Raw genomic sequence first — 25000 nt, 5'->3', positions numbered from 1 at the left:
AAATTTTTGCTTATTTTTATCTTTTTTTTTTCTTTTTTTTTTCTAGCCTGTTCAAAGTCAGTGATTTAGTTTAAGGATCTAAAGTCAATCTGTCGGAAAGTAATATGATATGGTAGAACAGCAGTTGCGACAAACGTGTTTGAGACAACGTTGCCTCATCAGTGATTCCATCTTATTACCTCCACAAAAAGCTGGAAACAATAATAACAACAAAAACAACACAAAATAAATTTTTAAAACCCAACATCAATAGCAACATGATCAAAAGATTTGGCTTGAATACAGATCCTTACATGCAGTCGTTTCAATTTGCAGCCCCTCGATGTTGGAATTCCCTACCATTATCCCATAGGTCATCCTCATCTCATCAAATTCTTAAAACAAATAAAAACTCACATTCTCTAAATGTAATGAGCCTTAAAAAAACTGAACTTTTATATAGAGCAAAATCCACTAAACGTGGTCAAAGCGCTTTAAAGGGGGTACTGGGACAACAGCAACATTGAACATTTAGGACGGAACATGGCGCCTGTTAGGCGATAGTACAATTTTGTTTTAGGACAGAGACAACGTTGTTAAGGGCCTGGTACTCATTTTACACCTGAGTACAGTGAACAATTGTGAGTAAAGACCCTCTCCAAGGAATCAACTATGCGCAGAACGAGACTCAAACCCAGGACTTTCCAATCACTCAGACTATATAAACTAGCATTCACACTAATACCTTTACACACTTACACCCGTACACCCACAACTTCTCCTCATACCACAAGACCACATAGCCGCACTGATGATGTATCTGCTGCTTAGCTATTTGTTTATTCAGATTGATGCCAATGTAAAGCGCTTCGTGTCTGTTCAAATTGGGCAATGCTCTATAGATAGAATGAAGTTGACGTCACTCAGGTCTTTGCTATAGTTTTTTGCCATCCGCGTTTATGAGTAATTCTCACTAATCTGTATTAACCAGATTATAAAAGTTTTGTGTGTTGGTCAGTTATACTTCCGGATGGCAATGTTATGAGCTGCTTAGCCAAGCGCATACTATCTATAACAAGTAGCCTACTACTTATTATTTTTATTCATACCTTCTTTAAGTTGACATTTGATCTTATGAGCTTCCAAATAGACCGAATTGGACACGGCATGGGACAGACCCTTGCGTAACTCCCACTCGTGTAGCTTGTGGGCAAAATCAGCTGTCACTTTGTATTCTGAAAAAGATGACAAAATTGCATTCATTCACCGCCTCTAGATCTGTACATCTAAATATCAGGAGAAATATGTGAAGTTTTGTGGATACTGAAAAAAGACACGTTTACATACAACTATAACTATGCCGATAACTGTGAACAGAACTGCATCAAGCCGTAAAAATAGCCATGAGAACCGGCTTTACGGGACTGTAAAAATAACTCCGACAACCATCTTTGCGGGACTGTAAAAATAGCCCCGAAAACCATCTTTGCGGGACTGTAAAAATAGCCCCGAAAACCATCTTTGCGGGACTGTAAAAATAGCCACTGCGTAATAAAAAAATCTGGTACAGTCGAGAGAGCAACAACTTCTAATTGTTTCCTCTCATATTATTAGAACGTTCTATCCAGGCGGTATATTTTGTTGCCGCATTCGTGTACAGTCGCGACCCAGCCCAATAACACAAAACAAAGCTCAACCAGATGTGAGAAATGAGTACCTGGCTGGCCGTAAACAGCGTTGTCTCTGTCGAAAAAAAAGAAAAACTGTTTTCTGTGTTGGCTCTATTGATCAAGCGGTAGAACAGTGTGTATTTTACTTAGACACATACCATAGATTAGTAAAACCCGTGTAGTACGCCATGTTTACCAATCACTGCCATTCATTGTTTACATTATGACAACTGTCCGAGAGGCGTGATTATCTAAGTGTCTATTGTGTGATGTCAAAATACTGGTTCCTATCTCATTGGAAGTATGAAACCAGTCCTCCAGAGGACTATATACATACATTGTGCTACTCATCTTCTGGTTTCAAAGTGATGGTATCGTATTTTCTGTCTAAATGAATACCGATTTTCCAAAATCGTTAAGTCGATTTTTCTTCTTTTTTAGATTTTCCATCCATGAGATTAATTGAAATGTAAACTTTATTTCAGTCATCAAATGGCACAAGGCTTTCCCTTGATTTGTGTGAATTTGAAGTTTAAATATGAGAAAACAACAGACCGGATGAGACATTTTAGGGAAAATAATCACCAATGTCCCAAAACGGGAAAAAACAGAGTTAGGGAGTTTTGGAAAACCACTCTACACAGCAGATATGCTGGTCGTCAATAAGTGGTTACACACTTCCAAAGAGATTTGAACCGGAGGATAGGAATGTGTGACTCGTGACTTCTGCCTCTCATTACGATCATGGGATAAATCGAACTATTCGGATAGTTGTAATCGTGTGTGATATGAACGGCATGCATACTTCAGTCTCAGACATGTTACGTTTTTCCAAATTATACAACCGTGCTCTGAAAATATACATATTTAGAAATTTGGTCAGAAAACTCGTCCTTCAAATATCGATCAATTTAAATGACCCTCGTCTTTGCAAAAACGTTCAAACCTGAGACTTTGAGAACTTCGAGAAGTCCCAGGTTTGAAAGTTGTTGCTAAGACAAGGGTCATTTAAATCGATCGATATTTGAAGGACGAGTTTTCTGGCCAAATTTCTAAATATGTGTTTCCCAGAAAGCACGGTAATATACGTAGTAATCAGCCACGGTTATCGATATAAAATAAATATATCGAGATTAACTAAATACTCAACATGATACAGGGTTTAAAGACGATATGATGGATAATACAAATTCCATGCACTCGGTTTGGGAAATGTAGCGTTGCAGTAAGATGATTAAATTCACACAGGCAAAATCTATACAACTTTTTAAAAAATGTATGTGTGTGAGTGTGTGTGTGTGTGTGTGTGTGTGTGTGTGTGTGTGTTTGTGTAGCTATGGGTGTGAGTTGGAAGGTGAGTGTGCGTGTATGTGTTGTGAGAGATGAAGTGAAAAAGAAATGGATAAAGAAATTATGAGAGATAGAGAGACAGAGAGAAACAGAAATGAAAAATGAAAAAAAAAAAAAAGAGAGAGAGAGAGAGAGAGAGAGAGAGAGAGAGAGAGAGAGAGGAGAGAGAGAGATTGTGGGGGGGGGGGTGAGACATTGTAACAGCATTGACATTTAAAAAATAGCAATAATTCATTTACCTTTAGTCACGATTGAAAACTGAACTGAGAGAAAGAGAGAGAGAGAGAGAGAGAGAGAGAGAGAGAGAGAGAGGAGAGGAGAGAGCAGAGGAGAGACAGAGAGAGGGAGAAGATAGAGAGAAACTGAAGGGAAGAACAGAAGAGAGAGAGAGAGAAGAGAGAAACTGAAAGACATACAGAGAGAGAGAGAGAGAGAGAGAGAGAGAGAAAGAGAGAGAGATGAAGAGGGAGATGTCATAGTTCCTATGGCAACAAAACGTGAGAAAGAGAAACAAGATAAACATCATATTACAGAATAAATATTTTCACACTGCGCATGTCAGGAATTCTAAACGCGCTTATTGTCATGACGTAACACACACACAGACACACACACACACACACACACACACACACACACACAGTATCCAAGTATCCACTGGTTCTCTCTTACGATTCACGTTTACGGTTTTGGGTGTACTCACGTTGGGCTCGTTAAGATGTAAACATAGAGGAGAGAGTAGGAAAAATAGAATGCGAGAATTATAGATAGATAGATAGATAGATAGATAGAGAGAGAGAGAGAGAGAGAGAGAGAGTGAGAGAGAATGAGACAGAGTGAGTGAGATGTGCGAGAGATAGAGAGAGAAATAGAGAGTGAGAGATTGTTTTTTGTTTTGTTTATAAGTGTTTTGAGGCGCTTGCAACACATTTAGGTCATATCAGCGCCAATAAAAAGGAAGAAAATCTAGAATTACAATTATAGCACTCAAGAAATAATTTAAATGCAGGGGACTTGGTTCAAATAGGGACCAGATGCAGATTCCAAGAGCACGCTATCAGTGTAGGTATTTAATTTGAGATCACCTAAACGTCTCATCCAATTACTAGCAAAGGATACCACTAAGAGGATTACACTCAAATGTTATGTTCAAAACATATAAATAGATGAATGGATGAATAGATAATTAAATAAATTAATAAATACATACATAGATAATAAGTAAATACATAGATCAATAAATAATAAATAAATAAATAAATAAATAAATAAATAAATTAAAAAATGAACTAATCAATAAATGACGAATATGTCCTTGGTTATAATATGAATTCAGAAAGTCAATTTGTCTATAATCCATTAGCAATAAACACGGGTAGATCTCGGGTATGAAATGTCTTAACCATAGCCATATCAAGTACATGCCTATCACCCAATCACAAATCCTAAACATTGATTACAATTAATTATAACACAGGCTAATGAAAAATCAACGGTGTCGTATAAAAGGTGTCGCGATGCAATTCTGTAATCAACGTGCTAGGCTGATTACATTGGGTGACAAGCAAGTTCTTAAACTGGTTATGGGCACAACTGACGTGTAATAATTTACAGGTCTGATAACCCAAATTATAATGGCCTCATTGTTGTAATGGAAATACTCGCAAACCATCGCAGAATAGTGTCCATTACGACAATGCTAAATCAAGCCCATAATTAATTGCGCTCGGTTGTCAGACCTGCACATATGTGGACATCGGTAATAACCAATCAAACGGTTATGTGGTTTTGTGGTATGACATTCGCTTTCGGATCGGAAGGTCCTGGGTTCGAGTCTCGTTCGGCGCATAGTTGAGTCATTGTTTTTTACTCACATTGTCTCACCTTACTGAGGTGTAAAATGAGTACATGGCGATTAACAGCGTTGTCTCTGTCCAAAAAAAAAAATGGTAATATCGCCTAACAGGCATCATGTCTCGTCCTCTAATGTTAAATGTTGTTGTTGGCCAAGGGACCCTTGTAAAGCGCTCTGAGTACGTTTAGTGGATATTGCACTATATTAAAAAAGGGTCAACCCCTCCCCCCCCCCACAAAAAAAACAACAAAACAAAAAAAAAACAAAAAAAAAAAAAAAACAAACAACAAAAAACAAACAACCAAACAAACAAACAAACAAACAAACAAAAATTAAAAAATACATCCTTACCAGCGAGAGGACTGAGGACAGGGTTTTTCACGATATTCTCCGAGTCCACGTGACTAAGTCTTCCTTTCAATTTCTCCAGCTTGGCCTCTCGCTCCAGAGCCCGGAGTCTCTCCTTTTCTATTCTGAGCTTCTCTTTCTCCAGTTTCATCTGTTCCCTCTCAACCTGAATGAGAGAGAAATTCATTTTATAATTATCTACTAAATTTGAAGAATGGTTCACCAAAGATTGTTCAGACGGTCTCGATAGATCATTGGTAGAGTACTAGCTTCACACGCAAAGAGACCTAGATCAATCCCGGGTGAAGTGGAGATTTTTTCTGACCACCCCCCTCCCCCTATTGTCTAACTAGCAATGTATGGGTGACAAGCCTGTTAGACTCTGTGAAAGACTAATTCCTATACAATAAATAGCAAGCAGTTGGATTCAATAGTCTGACATCAAATCCGCCCAGCAACCAGCAGCTTGGTTCTAAACAAAGCAAATCGATACTTTTACTTCTTCATGCTGGTTAGAACTTTTTCAAATGTCATGTGATCAGAATGTATAAAAGTCAAAACATGATCCGATTTATAATGTTTTTCTCCTCTGGATTCACTTTTATGCTCGTCGACAAGTTCCGATAGTTTAAAACCAGTTACTACGCGTCATTACGAGGAAAGTGACGTCACAACTAATGAACCCTATTGGTATTATCCGTATCACGCTAGAGAATTCAGTAAAAACTCCAGGCTCTGTAGAATTAAATGTTATCATATTTTTTCTACTGTCTTCTGAACTCATATTGTTAATTACAACGATTTTAAAATTGATTTATGTTGCCAGAACCAAGAGAACAGAATACCAAACATAAAATAAAAACTTGGTACAAAATATTATTCCATCATCGCAACAAACCAAATACTTTTTTTTTTCTCCAACAGGATTCCATATAACTGGTAATTTGTCTGGCAAATGATTGACTAAATCAATTAACGCACAATATCCAGTGTGTGTGTCTGACGGCTCGGTGGGTTTTCTGCCTAATTGACTTATCACTACACTGGCGTACTCTGGAAAAAAAACCCATATTTGAAAATTTGGCCAGAAAACTCGTCCTTTCAAATATCGATCGATTTAAATGACTCTCATCTTGGCAAAAACCCTAAAACCCGGGACTTCGAAGTCCTGGGTTTGAGAGTTTTTGCCAAGATGAGAGTCATTTAAATCGATCGATATTTGAAAGGACGAGTTTTCTGGCCAAATTTTCAAATATGAGTTGTGTTTTTTTCCAGATTAAGACAATATAGACAATGTAGGAAATTAAAGTAGACATGCTATTACATAAATAAGCAGCAACGTGCTCATATTCACAGGTCTGATAACCCCTGATGGCTATGGTGGCCTTGATTTAATGTTGTTGTAATTGATGATGTTTTGCCTTAGTTTGAGAGTATTTCCATTACAACAATTGGTTCAAATAGGGAGCAATGTAGATTCCAAGAGCACACTATCAGTGTGCTTTATTTGAGATCACCTAAACGTCTCATCCAATCACTAGCACAGGAGACCACAAAGAGGAAAATACGCAAATGTTATGTTAAAAAATATATAAATAGACGAATGGATGAATAGATTAAATAAAGATTTGGATTATTAGACCTGGAGATATGTATACGTCGGTATAGCCGCTAAATTACCAACCAAATTAAATAACACACAACACCCCCATGTGTAAAGGCTCGCGAATGGGGAAAACGATACAGGAAGCCTGAGGTCGATCCCCGGTCGAAACAGTGTGATTGTTGGATTGTTACGTCACATGTACTTTTCACTTTGTACGTATTGTGTCTGACACTGTTTTATACACACTTTTCATATCTTTATCTTATAATTTTTGAATTTGTGCAGGTATTGGACAATTTGATATACGGACAGAAACATGTGTATTTTACACAGACAAAACCACATGTATTTTATACAGACAAACCACATGTATTTCATACAGACAAAAGTACACAAAAGGTTTGAAGCGAATTTTATGGGGGTCGTGGATAGCTCATACGGTAGAGTAGGCAGATTTGTCGTACCAATAAGGTTGCGACTTCGAGTCCCCATCGCCACCGCGAAATTTTTATTCTCTGTTGTCTTCTGGCACTTTCCTACTCACTTCATTTCTTGTTATTTCAACATAAGTAGTGCCTGCTCCACTCACCCTTTCTGAATTAAAATGCACATAGTTTACACAGGAATGCATCCTACCTTTTGCATTTCTCGTTCTCTCTGTCTTTCCAGCTTCTCCTTTTCTTTCTCCTCCCTAGATCGTTTGGATTTTTGTCTATCATCCTTCCGTCCTTTGCTGCCCTTCCTCTCCATCTCTGGACTCGGCTCTCGGAATGGACCTGGGCTGCTTTTGTATTTCATTCGTTCCCATTCCTACATCATAATAATAATAATAATAATAATAATAATAATAATAATAATAATAATAATATAATAATAATAATAATAATAATAATAATTAATAAATAATAATAATAAAATAATAATAATAATAATAATAATAATAATAATAATAATAATAATAATAATAATAATAATAATAATAATAATAAGAAGAAGAAGAAGAAAAGAAGAAAAGAAAAGAAGAAGAAGAAGATAAGAAGAATGAAATAAATAATAATTAAATAATAATAAATAATATAATAAATATATAATAATAATATAATAATAATATAATAATAATAATAATAATAATAATATAATAATATAATAATAATAATAATTATAAATATATAATAATAATAATAATGAAGCATTCATAATGCGAACATTTCCAAAGTTGCTCAGGGTGCAAAATAAAAATATTAATAATAAAGAAGTCTTCGCGAAGTCCCAAGTTCGAGAGTTTTTCCCCCCAAGATGAAAGTAATTTAATTCGATCGATATTTAAAAGGAGGAACATTCAGGCCAGATTTCTAAACACCGCGGTTTTTTTTTTAGAACAGAGCAGTGAACTTGTAAAATGTGATTTATTCACGATACGATTCATGTTTTATTGTTGTTGCAGCAAATTAATTCAATTTCCAGAATTCTCCATGTTGTTCTGTTTGGGCAGATGTTGCGTGGATGAAGAATTCAGACGTGATAAGAACCAACCCTTGTTTGTTAGGTTGTTGTTTTGTTTGGATTTTCATTTTGTCTTTGTTTTGTTTTTGTTTTGTTTGGATTTTCATTTTTGTATCTGTTTTTTTTTTTTTTTTGTATTTTATTAAACATTGGGGTATTATTGCTATGTGATGTCTCGTTCTACATGTTGTTGTTGGTCAGGGACCCTTTGTAAAGAGCTTTGAGCACATTTAGTGCATTTTACGCTATAAAAAAGATCTATATTTTAAAAAAATATATATTAAAAAATATATATTTAGGGGGTTCCGTTAGCTCAGTTGGTGGAGCACTCGCTTAACACGTTAAGGTGACCGGGATCGACCCCGGGTGCAGTCAAGATATTTTCTGACACTCCCCCCCCCTCCCCTGTCCACCCAGCAGTGAATGAGTAGTTCAGTCTGTTAGACTTGTCGGAAAGTCTTTTGCGTTAGACTAACGCCCTATCCAAAGGATAGCAAGCAATTTCTATTGTCCGATTCACGCTATAGATACAGAGATAAAATCTGGATCCATGGGTCGAATGACTCTGAAAGACTACCCACCCCCCCCCTCCTTCCGTCGTAATCAATTGCTTATTATGTCTACAAGAAGTAGATATTTCAACATGTTTCGGTCTTAAGAATATCACCCCTACCTACCTATTGCGGAACTATTTAAAAGCTGGTACAGATTTTGAAAAAAACAAAAACATTTAATGATACAAACTTGGTGTTTGTGCGGCTATGTGGTCTAGTGGTTTGACACTTGCTTTCGGATCGGAAGGTCCTGGGTTAAAGCTCGGCGAATAGTTGAGTCCTTGAAAAAAGGCTCATTACTCACATTCTCTCATCGCACTCAGGTGTAAAATTAGTACCTGGCCGTTGACAGCATTGTCTCTGTCTGAAAAAAAAATTTGTAATATCGCCCAACAGACGTAATGTTTTGTTCTACATGCTATGTGTTGCTGCTGGTCAGGGACCCCTTTGAAAAGCGCTTTGAACACATTTAATGGATATTGCGTTATGCAAAAGCTCATTTTTTTTTTTTTGTTTGTTTGAAGAAATCAATATTACAACTTTGGGATGAAATAAAACACTTTTTTTTCGGTAATCTGTTTTGCTGTCGTGTTTTTGTTTGTTTGTTTGTATATATATATATATATGTGTGTGTGTGTGTGTGTGTGTGTGTGTGTGCATGTGTGTGTGTTGTATTTATCTTTTTTTTTTTTTGGTTATTTTGTTCGTTTCAGGTTTGACAGAGTAATCTATCCTACATTCATTAAAATTCTTTATAGAGATCCTAAGCCAATCAACCTTCCATTCTTCCCCATTACGAACCCCCCCCCCCCCCCTTTACACCACCACCACCCACCCACCCCTCCCCCTCCTTAACCCACTTCTAACCCCCATTCCATTGTACATCAAAGACTTATTGTATCTTCCACACCGGAGAGTGACATTCCAGAAACGTTTTCTGATAGAAGAAATAGCTGAGAGGCCAAAACGATAAGAAGAGATACAGACGGGGTGAAGTAACATTAAATTTGAAGTTTGTTGTTAGGGTTATAAAAAGAGTTGGAAAAACAACCCCAAGCCACACTAAAACCAATATTTATCGTCTGCACGAACTCTTGCCATCGTGTCGAAAAGGTTTGAAAATCGTATTAATGTTATGCGTTTCAGCAAAATACTCGCTTGATGAATCGTATCAATAGATAGTTCGAAGATGACGTCACTCAGGTCTTTGTTATTGTTTTTTGCCATCCGCGTTTATGAGTAATACTCACTGAACTGTATTAACCTGACTACAAACATTCATGGATACACACAGTTTTGTTGGTCCGTTATACTTCCGGATGGCAATGTTATGAGCTTCTTAGCCAAGCGCATACTATCTATAGATAGAACAAAGTTGACGTCACTCAGGTCGTTGTTGTTGTTGTTTTTTGCCTCCATGTTTATGAGCAATTCTCACTAAACTGTAGTAACCAAACAATAAGCGTTCAAGGTTTTGTGTGTTGGTCCGTTATACTTCCGGATGGCAATATTGTGAACTTGTTTGCCAAGCGCATGCTATCTATAAACTTTCAAGGTTACACATAGTTTTGTGTGTTCGTCCGTTATATTTCCGGATGGCAATGTTGTGAGCTTCCTAGACAAGCGCACACTGTGTTGTACGTCGGGTGACCTGAACTAGCGGCTGTTTCTCCATTCACAATCTGTTTCTTCAATACAATTTCACCATGTCGTAAAAATAGAGCACCCTGCTGTTTACACGGTAAGATATTTGACCCCAAGGTCAATGGCATTTGTCTGTTTTGATCTGACGTTTTGGCATCTGCTTCAAACAACGTGCACGTTATATAAAGTTCTAATAACCGAAATTGGATTCAGTAGTCTGATATCAATCCCCCCGGCAACGGCGGCCATCTTGGTTCTAAACAAGGAAATTCATTACTTTTTATTCTTCATGCTGGCTAGAACTTTTCATATGTCTTGTGATCAGAATGTGTAAAAGTCAAAACATGATCAAATTTATGTTTTTTTTTCCCTCTGGATACGCTTTTATGCTCGCCGGAGAAATATTTCATACGGTTCCGCCATTGTTCCGATAGTTTAGAGCCAGTGTTACTAAGTTACCATGCGTCATTAGGAAGGAAGTGTCGTACGACTGTTGAAGAGTATTATTATGGTCTCATGGTTTATTAATAAAAAAAAACTCTGAACAAACGTGCACTTATTTTCATGACTGATAACCCACCTCGTTATGTTCTCATTGTTGTAATGGAAATAATTATAAATCAAAGCAAAATATGGTCCATTACAAGAATGTAAAAATCTATCCCATAATCGCTTTCGGCTATCAGACCTGTAAATATGTACACCTAGGTTTGAACCCAATTTGATGTCGTTTAGAGACGATATGCCAAATTTGAAGAGAGTGATGTAATGTTTATATGTGAGTCATGATGCCTTGCCCAGGTTGTATGAGTGTGTGTTTGGTAGTTTAAGGACAAAATGAGTTGAGAGAAAGTACGTGTACATCTTAAAACCCAACAAAGTTCTCACCTCACTCTTTCAAGTGTGTGTGCACGTGCGCGCGCGTATAAATGAGCGTGTACATACTGGAGATAATCACTGACAGGCCAGCGGCCACAATCTGTCACTCTGAGTCAAAGAGTGATGCAGACATAAATATGACCGAGCTGACTAATGGCATACTTCATTCGGACAAATATGACAGACCTGACTAATGGCATACTTCATTCGGACAAACACAAAGATAAAGATATGAAAAAAAAAATTGTTGTGAACCAGCAGGAAAAGCAAGAAGAAAAAGAAACACAGGATAGAAGTCAGTTTTCCTCAACTGGGGATCGAACTTCAGACCTCCTGATTACCTGTCTGTTGTGTCTTCCTTTTTTTGACGTGTCTGACACTGTTTCACATATATAAAGGGGCTCGAACCCGGGACCACCCCGTTCAAAAAGCAATGCCTTAACCACTTGGCCACTTCGCCACGTGATCCCATTAGTTGGAATAATAATAATATATGTAATACAAATAATGATACTCTTTCTTCTGCTAGTCTGGCCTTGTATTTTGTAGTAAGTATCTTCTTTTTTTTTTAATGTGTGTGTGTGTGTGTGTTTGTGTGTGTGTGTGTGTGTCGGAGTCAGCTATGAATTAACGAGGTCTACGGTGGGAGCAGGTTGACTTTTCTATTGTTGTTTTTTTTATGTTTATGGCATTTCATCATGTTTTGTCTGACACTGTTTCACTCCAACCTTTCCATGCTTCTATTTCTGATACATGGCTTTGTACATTCTATATAATTTGTCCACAGCTTACCTGCATTTTCCTACTGAAGCTTTCGGACATCTTTTTCTTGGCCATGTCCTCTGGCACCGACGGTAACCCCATGACCTCTATGGATGTGTTGGACTCTTCCGTCACCAGACTCTCTGTCCCAACTTCCGGAACTGGGTAATTCAAAAAGAAAGGAAAATTAAAAGACAAAGAATATTACTGATATGGTATTAATTGTAAATATAATAATAATAATAACAATAATAATAATAATAATAATAATAATAATAATAATAATAATAATAATAATAATAATAATAATAATAATAATAATAATATAGCTATCCTCTCGCTCATAATATTTATTTGTAATATTGATACTATGACTTGACTTACTTGACTTAGATGCCTTTCGCGTCTCGACCGAAAGATCGGGTCGCCTTGGCTGTTTCCAGTATTTCCTGTGTGAGGTGTCTCCAATATTGCCGGTCCTCTGCTAGGGTTCTCAGATTTTCAAGGTCCCCTGCCGTTATGAGACTAATGCTTTGTCCAAGTGTTGTGAGGTTTTTGTTTAGGATCACAGGGAGTGTTGTGATCGGTCTTCCTCTGAAAAGGTTCCCGTGTTTTTGGAAGTATCCCGACATGGCTTGGTTTGCTGGTATGTTTTTGTCCCTGCGTAGTATGTGACCGAAAAGTTGCCATCGTTGTTGTAAAATGTCAAGGGAGATTGGTCTTTCTTTTGTGATCTTATAGAGTGATTCATTTGAGATCTTTTTGGGGTATTTGATGTCCAGTACCCTTCTTAGCTGTGTGCGATGGAAGGCATCCAGATGTTCTTCTTCGGATTTTGTCAACGCCCAAGTGCCGCAGTTATACAGAAGTACCGGTTTTACAAGAGCATGGTACAGTTTCAGTTTGGTTTTTCTCTTTATTTTGTCACCTCTAATCCATACATTGGTGAGTTTACTGATACTATGCATTTAGGTAAATTACTCGACGAGAGTGTGCTTCTGTGTGTGTGTGTGTGTGTGTGTGTGAGTGAGAGAGAGCGAGAGAGAGACAGAGACAGACAGAGGGAGACACAGAGAGAGAGAGAGAGAGAGAGAGAGAGAGAGATTCCTGGAACTTTCTAAAATATATTTAACTAACTGTAAATAATACAATAAACGGAGACGGAACTATTCTCATTAAAGTAGTCTGACCAATAGGCTGATAGATTTCCAAGATGTGAACGAATAATCAAGTCGGAGAGAGGAGGGCGGGGAAATTTTCATTGATTGGGTTGGGGTAACAAAAACAAAACAAAACACGATAATGTCAAGTTTCAGAATTGATGGAAAAGTTGGAACGTTCAAAATCTCAATTCTCAGTAACACAAAATGTTTCAATCATCTCTCCTTTTCTTTCCTTCTCAAAATAACACTCTCATTCAACTTCAAGCCATTTGACCACACGCCATTTTGAACAGAAAATACAGTGTTGTGTTCAGTGAGGGGACAAAGACTAATTTTCAGAGACGGGAGAGCGCTTCTACTACTGCGAATAATAGTGATTACGCCGTAAAATCACTATTCGTAGTACTACTGCCAATAAGCACTTCGAATTAAGAAACTAGGGAGCAAGCACCTGTTACGCTAAAGATCTGAACAAATGTGTATGAAAGGTGCCAGATCAAATAAACTTTTGAAACACATTGTTTGTTTGTTTTTTAAGGGTTTACCGGCGCTTGCAACACATTAAGGTCATATCAGCGGCAGTAAAAAGGAAGAAAATGGGATGGTAAAACGTTCTAGAGTTACAATTAAAGCATCCAAGAAAAGGTAAGACAAAGGGGAATTGGTTCAAATAGGAAACAGCAGATGTAGATTCCAAGAGCACACTATCAAGGTACTTAGTTTGAGATCACCTAAAAGTCTCATCCAGACACAAGAATAGTTCCACACTAAGAGGAATACTCTGAAATGTTTACAAATCATATATAATATGCAAATAAAACATAATACAGTACATAACAGAGAGATGATTTGCAAGACAAAAAATATCATCTCCCAAAACAGCTATACATTTGACAGGTTCTCTCCCAGCCAGGGTATCCGGCCAGGGTCGGGAAAAAACAAAGTAATCTCATTTCAAGTCGAAGACAGAAAGCATGTCGGAAAACAGATATAGGGGGGTAGAAGTTCCAGTAAGTGCCTCCCTGCCCACTACGGGAGGTCAGAGACCCATCCAGTTAGAACACATTAATCTTGAACGTTTGCCATTACTGATCGATATCAACCGACCTAATTCCGTTTTGAGTCGATGGGTCACAGAATATTGCATTATTCGTTTGTCAGCTGACGAAGGACAAGGGCCGAAACGTTGCTTCTTTTTGTGTTATTTCAATTTATATAAGTCACATAGACTCTGATAATTTTTTCACTACCACAGCGGACGAGGCAAACATTTTCTAGTTTTTTTTAAAGGAACAAAGAAACTCGGCTGTGAAAATTATTTTTCCTTGTGAAAGATCAATCAATGATGCCGCCGGAGTTCGTGAGAGATGAATGATTTCAGCCATTGAGAAAAGGACTGAACGACCAATCAATGTCTGTGCTGGTTGAGATCAATGGGAAGGCACACTCCACAGGGTACTCGTCACTAAATATTGATGCGATGCGTTTAAGTATAATACTCAACTGTTCTATCCGTCAGATGAACAGATCAAAAAACAAAATTAGTATAAATATTATGATAATTAAATAATTAAAGAAATTCCCTTTATTCATCCCAAATAGGAAGTTTGTTTTGAGAGTTTATTCCAAGGGGTGACTGAAATAAACCCGACGCCAGCCCCTGGGCAGAGCCACAAAGTTAGCTAGAACAAAGCCATTGTAAACTTATAGCCTGACACTGACCAAAAATGACTCATAACACCCGTCAGCCCAACGAACTAACACAAACAACAATGCGAAACCTTAATCGTTTATAGTCTGATTAATACTATTTAGCCAGCAAAGAAATGTTCAAAAACACTTGGAGAGAGACGCACCAAACCACAAATCACACAAAATGGTGGACACGTTGAAATCCAGTACAGATGTGTGTATGTTTTATTGTTTTAAATCGTATACATTCTGTTAAGTCAGTTTTCGAGTTCTGATTTGCGTTAAACTTAACTTGAATAATTTCTAATTATTCTCGCTGACATTTTGTTCTTAGCTGTGCTGTCTGTTTCTCCGTAAACAAATTAGTCCTTAAGAGCCATTAGTTCTATAGAGCTGAAATTTATCCCGGTTTCTATAGCGTGAAACGGACAATAGCAATTGCTTGCTACCCTTTGGATAGGACGTTAGTCGATCGCAAAGTACTTTCCGCCATATCTAATAGACCTAGCTATCCAATCACAGCTGGGTGGACAGGGGAGTCAGAAAAAAAAAATCTCGATTGCACCCGGGATCGATCTCGGTCCCTTTGCTTGTGAAACGAGTGCTTTACCAACTGAGTTTCTCTGTAAACTATTTTCTTATTGGTTTAACACTTCTGGAACACCCTGTTTTATTAATCTACGTTCGTTCTGTTTACACGCGTCATTATAGCGTAACTATACACATTGCATATAAACCAATAACACAAAATTTGTTCGTACCGGGGAGTTTGTAAACATACGAAACGAACCAATAATTGTAACTTTACACGTAAACTAACGATGAACGTTTCATCGTGTCAACAAAATTATAAACATTAATTTCTTCGCCGAAGGGGAAAATAAGGGGGGGGGGGGGGGGAGTCTAAAATTAATTTATGATTTCAAATGTTATTACAAGAAAATAGATTTGTAGTAAACAACGTTTAGTTTTTACCCCTTCGGTTGGGGGTGGGAGTAGAAAGGGGAATTATTTTTTGTTGATTGCCTATAAACTCACTCATCCCTGACACCGACTATATCCGTAGTTTACCCGGGTTACTTTTACCCCACATGCCTATTCATTACATTTTTATGAGACAAATTATAGGAGTCGTATCAAAGCTAATATTTTTAGTTTTTACATGTTAATGTTAGTTGAATAAAACTATCTATTCTGTTCACATGCTTATTTTAAAAACATTTTTCCAATTTTGAGAAATAGCAGAAATCTCTAGGATTGAGTGAGTTAATATCAGGGACCCGTTAACTGCCGTCCTCTGGAAAGTCGCGCATTTAACATTTTGGCCAGAATACTTATCTTTCAAATATTGACCTATTTAAATTACCCTCATCTTGTGTACAATTTTCTAACCTGAGATTTCGCAAGGCCCCAGGGTTTGAAGGTTTTTGTCAAGATCAGGGCCATTTAAATCGATCGATATTTGAAGGACGATTTTTTTCTGGCCACCATTTTTATACGTATTCTTAGTGCTTTTTTACGAAACCCGCCGAAACCCGCGGATAACCATAGTCTCAGATTCACTCCCGACTGGTGTACACTTCCTTTCGGCGGGTTTCGGCGGGTTTCGTAAAAAAGACACAACCCTTCCACAGTACGCTGGTAAACTGCTTAAACATGAGACATTTTCCCTTGCAGCCTCTCAGTGTAACTATATTCATCCCACATGGGAAATGTGTCTCTAGGGTTCTATTCCAAGGGAAGACTGGGATAACACAGGCGTCATCAGCAGTGCAGCGCCGCGAAATCAGCTAGGGTGAGGTGCCTTGCTCAAGGCCACAAGGCGAACAGTGATCGAACTCGGTACCTTTCGGGTACGAAGCAGTTACCGTACCGCTGGGCCACGTTGCCTCCTTCTCGGATAATCCTCAGGTTTTTGGGTTTTTAAAAAGTATCTTTTACATGGTAGGAACCAATAAAAGTTAGAAATTTTAAACAAGAAAAGGATAATTTGAATCAATTGATATTTGAAAGGCAGGTTTTCTGGTCAAAATTCTAAATATGTGTCTTTCCAGTTACTGGTATAGGAAACCCACAAGACATGCCTTTCATCCTACATAAGTAACAATGTGAAATTGAATATAAGTTTCAATCTAAAATACGAAAACAGATATTATGGACGTTTCGGGTTCCCCCTTTATCAACAAAACAGGATGAATGAACATGTTTTTGTCTATTCAACTTAACAACGCCACTACCACATTATCTTATTCGTCTGTAGTGTTTCTTTCATTCGTCCTGTTTGATAAAGGAGAAACCCGAAATGTCCATACAATCTGTTTTCGTATATTAAATTGAATCTTACATTCAATTTCACATTGTTATTTATTTCTTCGTGCTTCGAGCAGCAACATTTACATTCTTTCATCGTAAAAGGCCCATGAAAAGAAAACTCATCTTTCAAAATATTTCAATCAGAATAATTTGGCGTAGACTTGAGTAAATAAAATTGGTTCTCTCCCTTTGTCTTCAAGAGATGGAGCATTAAGACCGTTTTCCATAGTAAAATTGTACGGCGTGAATGTTCGTATTATTCAGGCTATGTTATCTTATGTGTAAAGAATTGAAGGTTTTATGAAGTATCATACAGATCAATTTATTAATGGAGTGCGTTTAAGTAGAATACTAACCAGCTTGGCCCGCCAGATCAATCATTTCAAAACACAACACAGTGTGTCATCTTAAACGTTAATAGAAGGAATGATATTGGCGTCACTCAGCTCTTTGTTATTGTTTTTCAGCCAGCCACTTTAATGAATAGTGCTCATTAAAATCATTTCAAACAGACTCTAAACGTACAATGCTACATATAGTTTTGGAAGTTGTGAGTATTTTACTTAATTGCATAGCATGAATAATGTTATTGGGGGTGGGGGGGGGGGAGGCTGAAACAAGAATAAGATCAAATACACTACACTTAGAGTTTCATGCGGTTTCGAGCCCCCATCGCCGCCGCGAAATATCTATTCTCTATTGTCTTCTGGCACTTTCCTAATCACTTCATTTCTTCTTATCATCTATGCAAACAACTCTGAAATAATTGGATATTATACTTCCATTACCAGATTAAGATGGATGTTTTGGCCTCCCTTTTTATAATCCCTTAACACCCTCTACATTGACGTGAATAGTTTACATAATTGCTTTATTAGACATTGAGAATAACAAATCAATACTGAATACCCAATGGGAGTGGAATGGATGGAAATGGAAGCCAAGAGAATGTCAACCTCTAATTGTGATTGATTGATTGGCTGAGAAAGGCGTCACCTGACAGCAGCCATGTTGCTTTGGGTGCCATGTTCTTATTGGTCAGCGTGGCTCAGAGGTACCCGAAAGGTACCGAGTTCGATAATTCGCCGCTACTCTGTGTGGCCTTGACCAAGTCACCTCGCCCGAGCTCAGTTTGAGGCGCTGCAATTTGGCTGACGCCTGGGTTATTCCAGTCTTCCCGTGGAATAGGCCCAAGAGAAAAATTTCCCGTATGAGATAAATAAAGGAAATTTTCTTACATTTATTTTTTTAATGAGTGAAGTGTTTCTGTGGGTGTCATGTTCTGGTGAGCGCCTCGTTCCTTTAAGTGTCATTATGGTTCAGTGTATCAGCTGTGTTTTTGTGGGTGTCATTTTCTGGTGGGCGCCTCGTTCCATTGAGTGTCATTATGCAATTTAGCTATCTGCTGTGCTTTTTTGGATGTCATGTTCTTGAGGGCGTCTCGTTCCTTTAAGAGTCATATGGTTCAGTGTACCTGTTGTGTTTTTGAAGGTGTTTAGTTCTTCTGGGCGCCTCGTTCCAAGGAGTGCCATTATGGTTCAGTGTACCTGCTGTGTTTTTGTGGGTGTCACGTTTTTCTGGGCGCCTCGTTCCTAGGAGTCTCATTATGGTTCAGTGTATCTTCTGTGTTTTTATGGGTGCCATTTATCTTTTAGTGTCAGGTCCCCCATAATCCCCAACCAACGGATTTCTACTCGACACATTCGTTGCTTAATTTTGCATTTCAATTTTTTTTTTCAACTATTAAAATGTAGTTTGAAATTTTCACACGAAGTTGTCTATGGTGAGGCTATGTGGTCTAGTTGTATACCACTCGTTTTCGGATCGGATCGGATCGGCGCATAGTTGAGCTTTTGGAAAAAAGCTTTTTACTCACATTCTCTCACCATATTCATGTGTAAAATAGGTACCTGGTCGTTAACAGCATTGTCTTTGTTGGATAAAAAGTAATAACAGGTGTCATATCTTGTTCTTCTTGTTACATGTTACGTGTTGCTGTTGGTCAGAGACCCTTTGTAAACGCCTGGAGCACGTTTAGTGGATATTGCGCTATAGAAATCTCGTCTTTTTTTTTTTTATTCTGTACAGCCATAAGGCCCTAGGAATAGATGTGTGGCTATGTAGTCTAGTGGTATGACACTCGCTTTCGGATCGGAAGGTTCTGTGTTCGAGCCCCGCTCGGCGCATAGTTGAGTCCTTGGAAAAGGCTCTTTACTCACATTCTCTCACCGTACTCAGGTGTAAAATGAGTACCTGGCCGTAAACAGCGATGTCTCTGTCGGAAAAAAATATAATATCGCCTTACAGGAGTCATGTCTTGTCCTAAATGTTATATGTTGCTGTTGGACAGGGACCCCATGTAAAGTGCTTTGAGCACGTTTCGTGGATATTGCGCTATATAAAAGCTCAATTTAAAAAAAATGTAAACTGCTTATAAAATGGAAGGCTGGGTCAAACATGGGATGATTTTACTTATGTGGTCTCGGGGTATGACACTCTCTTTCAGGCCGGAAGGTCCAGGGTTCGGTTCCCGATCTAAACATGTATAGATGAGCCCTTGATAAAGGCTCTTTACTCAAATTATCTCACTGTTCTGTTAACAGCGTTGTCTTTGTTCGATAAAACAAATGTAATATTGCCTAACAATAATAATTGTCATAATAATAATAATATCGCCTATCTCCCGAATTGTTAAGTGTCGCTGTTGAGTAAGGACCCCTTGAGGACGTTTAGTAGATATTGCGCAACATAAATTCTCAAACTTTTTGTTTGTTTGTTCTATTTGTGTGTTTGTGCGTGTGTGTGTGTATGTATGTGTTTCTTTTGGGTTTTTTTTTCATTGTTGTTGGTTTTTTTAAATTGTTTTTTGTTTGTCTGTTTGTTTTTGTTGTTGTTTTTTGTTTGGGGGGGGGGGTGGTTGTTTGTTTTGTTTGTTTGTTTGTTTTTGTTTTTTTTTTTCTTGTTTTTTTTTTTGGGGGGGGGTTGCTTTTTGTAAATATTCTTTTTACACGATTTTAATGTCTTCATAATTGGGATTCTTACAAAAGGCCATATTATGGGGTCCATCCCCGCAAATATTCACAAATCTCATATTATTTATTCACTACCATAGTGTGGTGTTTTTTTTTTTTTTTTTGGACGAATATGAACTGGGTCATCTGGTCATCACGGTGTCCATACATTGTGACGACCCAAGACATCGATTTATTGCCATGGCTACTACGTATGGAGGAATACACTACATCTGCCATCATAGCTACCATTCCAATATCACGTTTATCCATGGCTCGTTATTCTAATATCACGTTTACCCATGGCGCGTGATCTGGGCTTTACCAAAATACTTACCCGTACCCCCAAGATAAATGATGATATTTGACCAGTAGTGACTAGGGATAGATCTTATAATTGGCATTGATAAAAGCCTGTCATTTTACAAAGTAGGGTGCTGGGTTCCGTAGAAAAGCGATCAAATCGATTCCGGGTAAGGTCAACACTTCATTCTGGACCCCCAACCATCACTCCACCCCCCCCCCCACCCCCCTCTTCCACCTAGGTTGGACTGATTTAAATAGGCCAATCTATCAAATTTAGAAAATATCTCTTGTGTTCTGAAAGTGTGAGCTCTATGTTATAGATGGTAAATATAAAGTCTGGGTACATTGTACTTTGTACACACTTCCTTAACACAACAGTTATACTGAATTGGAATTTAATTGAATAGTATTTTTCACATCACGTGAAATGGGTTACACCCCGTCTTAGTAAATAAACCAGTCAAAAATAATGTATATTGACCTCTGACCTTCTGATTTTGTATTGAGTTGGGTCACCATAACTTGCTGCGTCAATTCAGTATTAAAAACAAAGGTGAGTTATACGCAACAGTGTGATGGACTTTTTGTTGTTGTTGACATTTTAAATTAAACTAAAATCTACTTGTAATCTCGACTTAATTTAAAAATGATATTTACTTTTCTGATATTTTCATTTTTATTGACTTTTGATAGGATATTATACACGGGGTGTTATATTACAGTTTTTGATCCGAAATATTGAACATTTCGTAACCTCGGATATAACCAATCTTGGGCGGGCTAAGCCCGAGGTCCGAAAATCCAATATAAGATCAAAAGCTGTATCATACGTTTTAAAAAAATATTGTGAAATAAATCAAAAACTGTATCATAAAAATAGATATCGAAGTCCTGAATGAAGCCATTCTTTGTGAACATCCTTTAGAGATGGTAACAATTCCTTTTATGCTGAGTTGTATCACTGGGGTACAGGAAAACAAACAAACAAGACAAAGCATGGGATGGTTGTTTTGACTGGCTCGCTGTGATTGAATAAAGACATGTTTATTTTATCTTTTTAATTGTTTTCGTTGCCAATTTGTATTCATGGCTGTATTGACTTAAGATTTGACTTCACAGCCGCACTCGGAATCAAATTATGATCACACGAGCATTGATATTATAATAACTATTTGACTGTGAGACCAAACACAACTACAGGCATGTCATATCTTAGAAAAGCAAACTTACTGCAAGACAGACAAAAAGTCACGAATAGAATTTGGCAAATACTCCAAAAAATCCTGGCTAATCAGATAAGCGTTTTTGTTACGATTTCATTTTGGTTTTCTCGGTCTGAATTGATTCCCGGTGAGTTTTATCCAATAAGACAAAAATTACAATAAGAAATCAAATTAGGGAGCAGGCACTGGTGTAAAATAAAGATTTGAAAAAATGTGTATGAAACTGCCAGACAAATCAAAACAAGAAAAGGAAAAAAAACTGTCCCAAAAGTTCAGTCTGACTCGACTGGGGACCGAACATCAGAACTCCTGCTTGAGGGTCAGACGTGCTACCGTGCTCTCGCGACCAGACGGAGGTTCTGTAGCAGTCGGGTCGTGGGGGTTCGACTCCTAAATGCCGAAAAAGTTTTTATTCTCTCTAGTACTTTTCTACTCACGTCATTTCTTGTTGGGTTGGTATGACACATCAGGAACATTCCTGCGAATTGTTCGTATGGGGAGAGTTTAGACTGTTTGGCGGTTGTGTTATCGTTGATTTAGAAATAAAGAAAATAAGGAGCGGGAACCGGTGTAAGATAAAAATATCAGTCGACCTCGATTGGGGATCGAACTTCAGACCTTCTGATTCCCGGTTCGATCCCCAGTCGAGGTCGACTGATTTTTGTGGGATTTTTTTTCTTGTATTTTTTTCTTTCTTGCTTTGTCTGGGACCTTTCATACACACTTGTTCAGTTCTTTATTTTGGTAACAAAGATACTCACTCGATCCTTTGAGATCTCTCAATGCCACCGTCTGTAGTTCCTGAGATGCTCCAGATACATCCAAACTGCAAATGTCGCTGTCATCCACTGATGCTGTGAAAGGCAATTGGTAATGAAATATCATTAGTAATTTTTATAACGTTCAATATCATCGATAGATGAAGATCTGAACAAGTGTGTATGAAAAGTGCCAGACAAAGCAAGATGAAAAATTGGATTCAATAGTCTGATGTCACGCGCCCGGCAACGGCGGCCATCTTGGTTCTAAACAAAGAAAATCATTACTTTTTATTCTTCATGCTGGCTAGAACTTTTCATTCCCTTTTCATATGCCTTGTGATCAGAATGTGTAAAAGTCAATACATGATCAAATTGATGGGGTTTTTTACCTCTGGATACGCGTTTAAGCTCGCCGGGGAAATATTTCATTCGGCGTCAGCCATTGTTCCGATAGTTTAGAGCCAGTGTTACTGTTACCATACGTCATAAGGAAGGAAGTGACAGTACGACTGTTGAAGACTATTGAAGCAGAAACCATCATCCCAAAAATCAGTCTACAACGACTGGGGATCGAAACTCAGACCTTATGTCTGGCACCTTTCATACACGCTTGTTCAGAGGTTTATCTTACACCGGTTCCTGCTCCCTTGTTTCTTAATGTGATAATAGCATCGGCATTCGTCTCTCTTCATTTCTATTATCCTAGGCGTTTATTAACCACCATTACCATTATTCTTATCAAAACAAAAGAACTTGAGCTTTTACATAGTGCAATATCCACTGAACGTGCTCCTAGAGGGCTCTCGTGTCATGCTTTAAGTTAAAGATGATTACGGTCTAAGACGGTTGGTGTCAATTGAACAACTAACAAAACACCAAACACGGAACGTTTCGGTCTCAAAACCCCTCTTGCGGACAAGACGTTCAGAATATTGGTCTGCCTTATGTCTAGAATTTAATCAATGTGTTTATGTTTTGGCTGTGTTTTGTAATTAACTGAATAAGGGTTTTCAGCCCGAAAAGTTCCGTGTTGGGTATCTTTTTATTTTTTTTTTTTTGGGGGGGGGGGGCGGGTTATTTTTCAAAGCTGTTAAATTCAATATTGTTCCCTCCTCAATGTACATTTTGTATCTTCTTACATCAAAGGTTGTAAATCAGAAACCCACCTTGTCTTCTGTGTTGCTGACAGCAGGACATGCTGTTACATATCCCATTCCACTTCTGCATGGTTCTAGGTGATTTACAGTATTAAATAGTTACATTCTAACAACAACACACCTACAACACAATCTATAAGTGTGTAATGGCCAACACATCTCTTTTTTACAGTCATTGATAGCACAACACAACATCCTTGTATGGGTAATCAGGAATCGTGACGTCACGCCTTCCTCTATTCCGGTTCAAAAGTCGTTGGAAGTGTGTAACAATTCCTCCGGAAGACTAACAATAAATAGGTTACACATTGAATAACAAGGTGGAATAACTATTTCAGTGGCAGGATGTGTATGTAGATTCTAAGGATTACGGGACGTCAAAGAGTGAGTATGGATTATATTTATTGACGACCAGCATGTAATATTTAGACTAGAAAATATGATGCCATCACTTTAACACATGAAGATCAATTACACAAGCTACATGTCCAGTCTTTGGGTTTCCACTTCCAAGGAGATTGGAACCAGTATTTTGACATCACACTCTTGATTCCTGTTGTTAAAATTTATTTAAGACAAGATCCTCAGCTAACTCCATGGTGTTTGAGACCATTTTCTCCAGGAATTAACCAGTAGATTTTTTGATCAAACAAAACATGGAATTTGTGACACACCTTCACACGTGCTCGGACAAACATAGTTGGTTGTTTATAAACAAAAACGTGAATGAAATCGACTTCTCTCTGATCATTGTGATTGTTTTTATACCGTCAATTGGATGACTAGTTATCACACGATTTTCTCTTGGATATTATAAACGTATAAGTTTACACATAGATTTCTGTGATGGTTCTATTAATAAAGCGGTAAAATAGTGGTTATTTTACTTAGACACATAACGTCGATAGTAAAGCCCGTGAAGCTTCTATAATTTTTATGCCAGGTTTTCTACTTTTTGGTTTATTTTTCATAGTTCAACCCAGAAAAACTGATCAAAACGACTTTAAAAATAAATAGTAATATTTTTATAAATATCTTAGTTTGGATTATTTTTCTGGCGAATTTTAGTAGAACGATCTATTGCCACAGCCTCAATACCCAAAATGAAGAAAGAAAAGAAGGAAAACGATTCTGGGCGAGAACGGATTGCATCACAGATTAATAATAGAGAGCCTGTTCCCTTATTGGATTTTTGTGTTCATCGCCAATTTACGAGGACGTTGC

General features: G+C 37.7%; 1 protein-coding gene across 2 annotated transcripts in view; it reads right to left on the bottom strand.

Annotated features, from left to right (window-relative positions):
* LOC144973374 (uncharacterized) overlaps positions 1-25000 on the bottom strand; it is a 100100-nt gene that overhangs the window by 40159 nt on the left and 34941 nt on the right. Inside the window, exons 5-9 of one of the 2 annotated variants that reach the window (XM_078915717.1) lie at positions 22620-22712; positions 12181-12311; positions 7445-7618; positions 5206-5368; positions 1089-1214 (exon numbers count right to left, since the gene is read on the bottom strand). In XM_078915717.1, coding sequence (XP_078771843.1) covers positions 1089-1214; positions 5206-5368; positions 7445-7618; positions 12181-12311; positions 22620-22712 — 687 coding nt within the window. The remainder of the gene's footprint in view (positions 1-1088; positions 1215-5205; positions 5369-7444; positions 7619-12180; positions 12312-22619; positions 22713-25000) is intronic. The other variant, XM_078915718.1, reaches the window with a different exon arrangement.

This window comes from Berghia stephanieae, chromosome 5, assembly GCF_034508935.2.
Source record: "Berghia stephanieae isolate SIO BIC M18660-M18661 chromosome 5, UCSD_Bste_1.3, whole genome shotgun sequence".
Classification (NCBI taxonomy): domain Eukaryota; kingdom Metazoa; phylum Mollusca; class Gastropoda; order Nudibranchia; family Aeolidiidae; genus Berghia; species Berghia stephanieae.
Note: the sequence above shows the minus strand (reverse complement) of the source record. Positions and strands in the feature narration are given on the sequence as shown.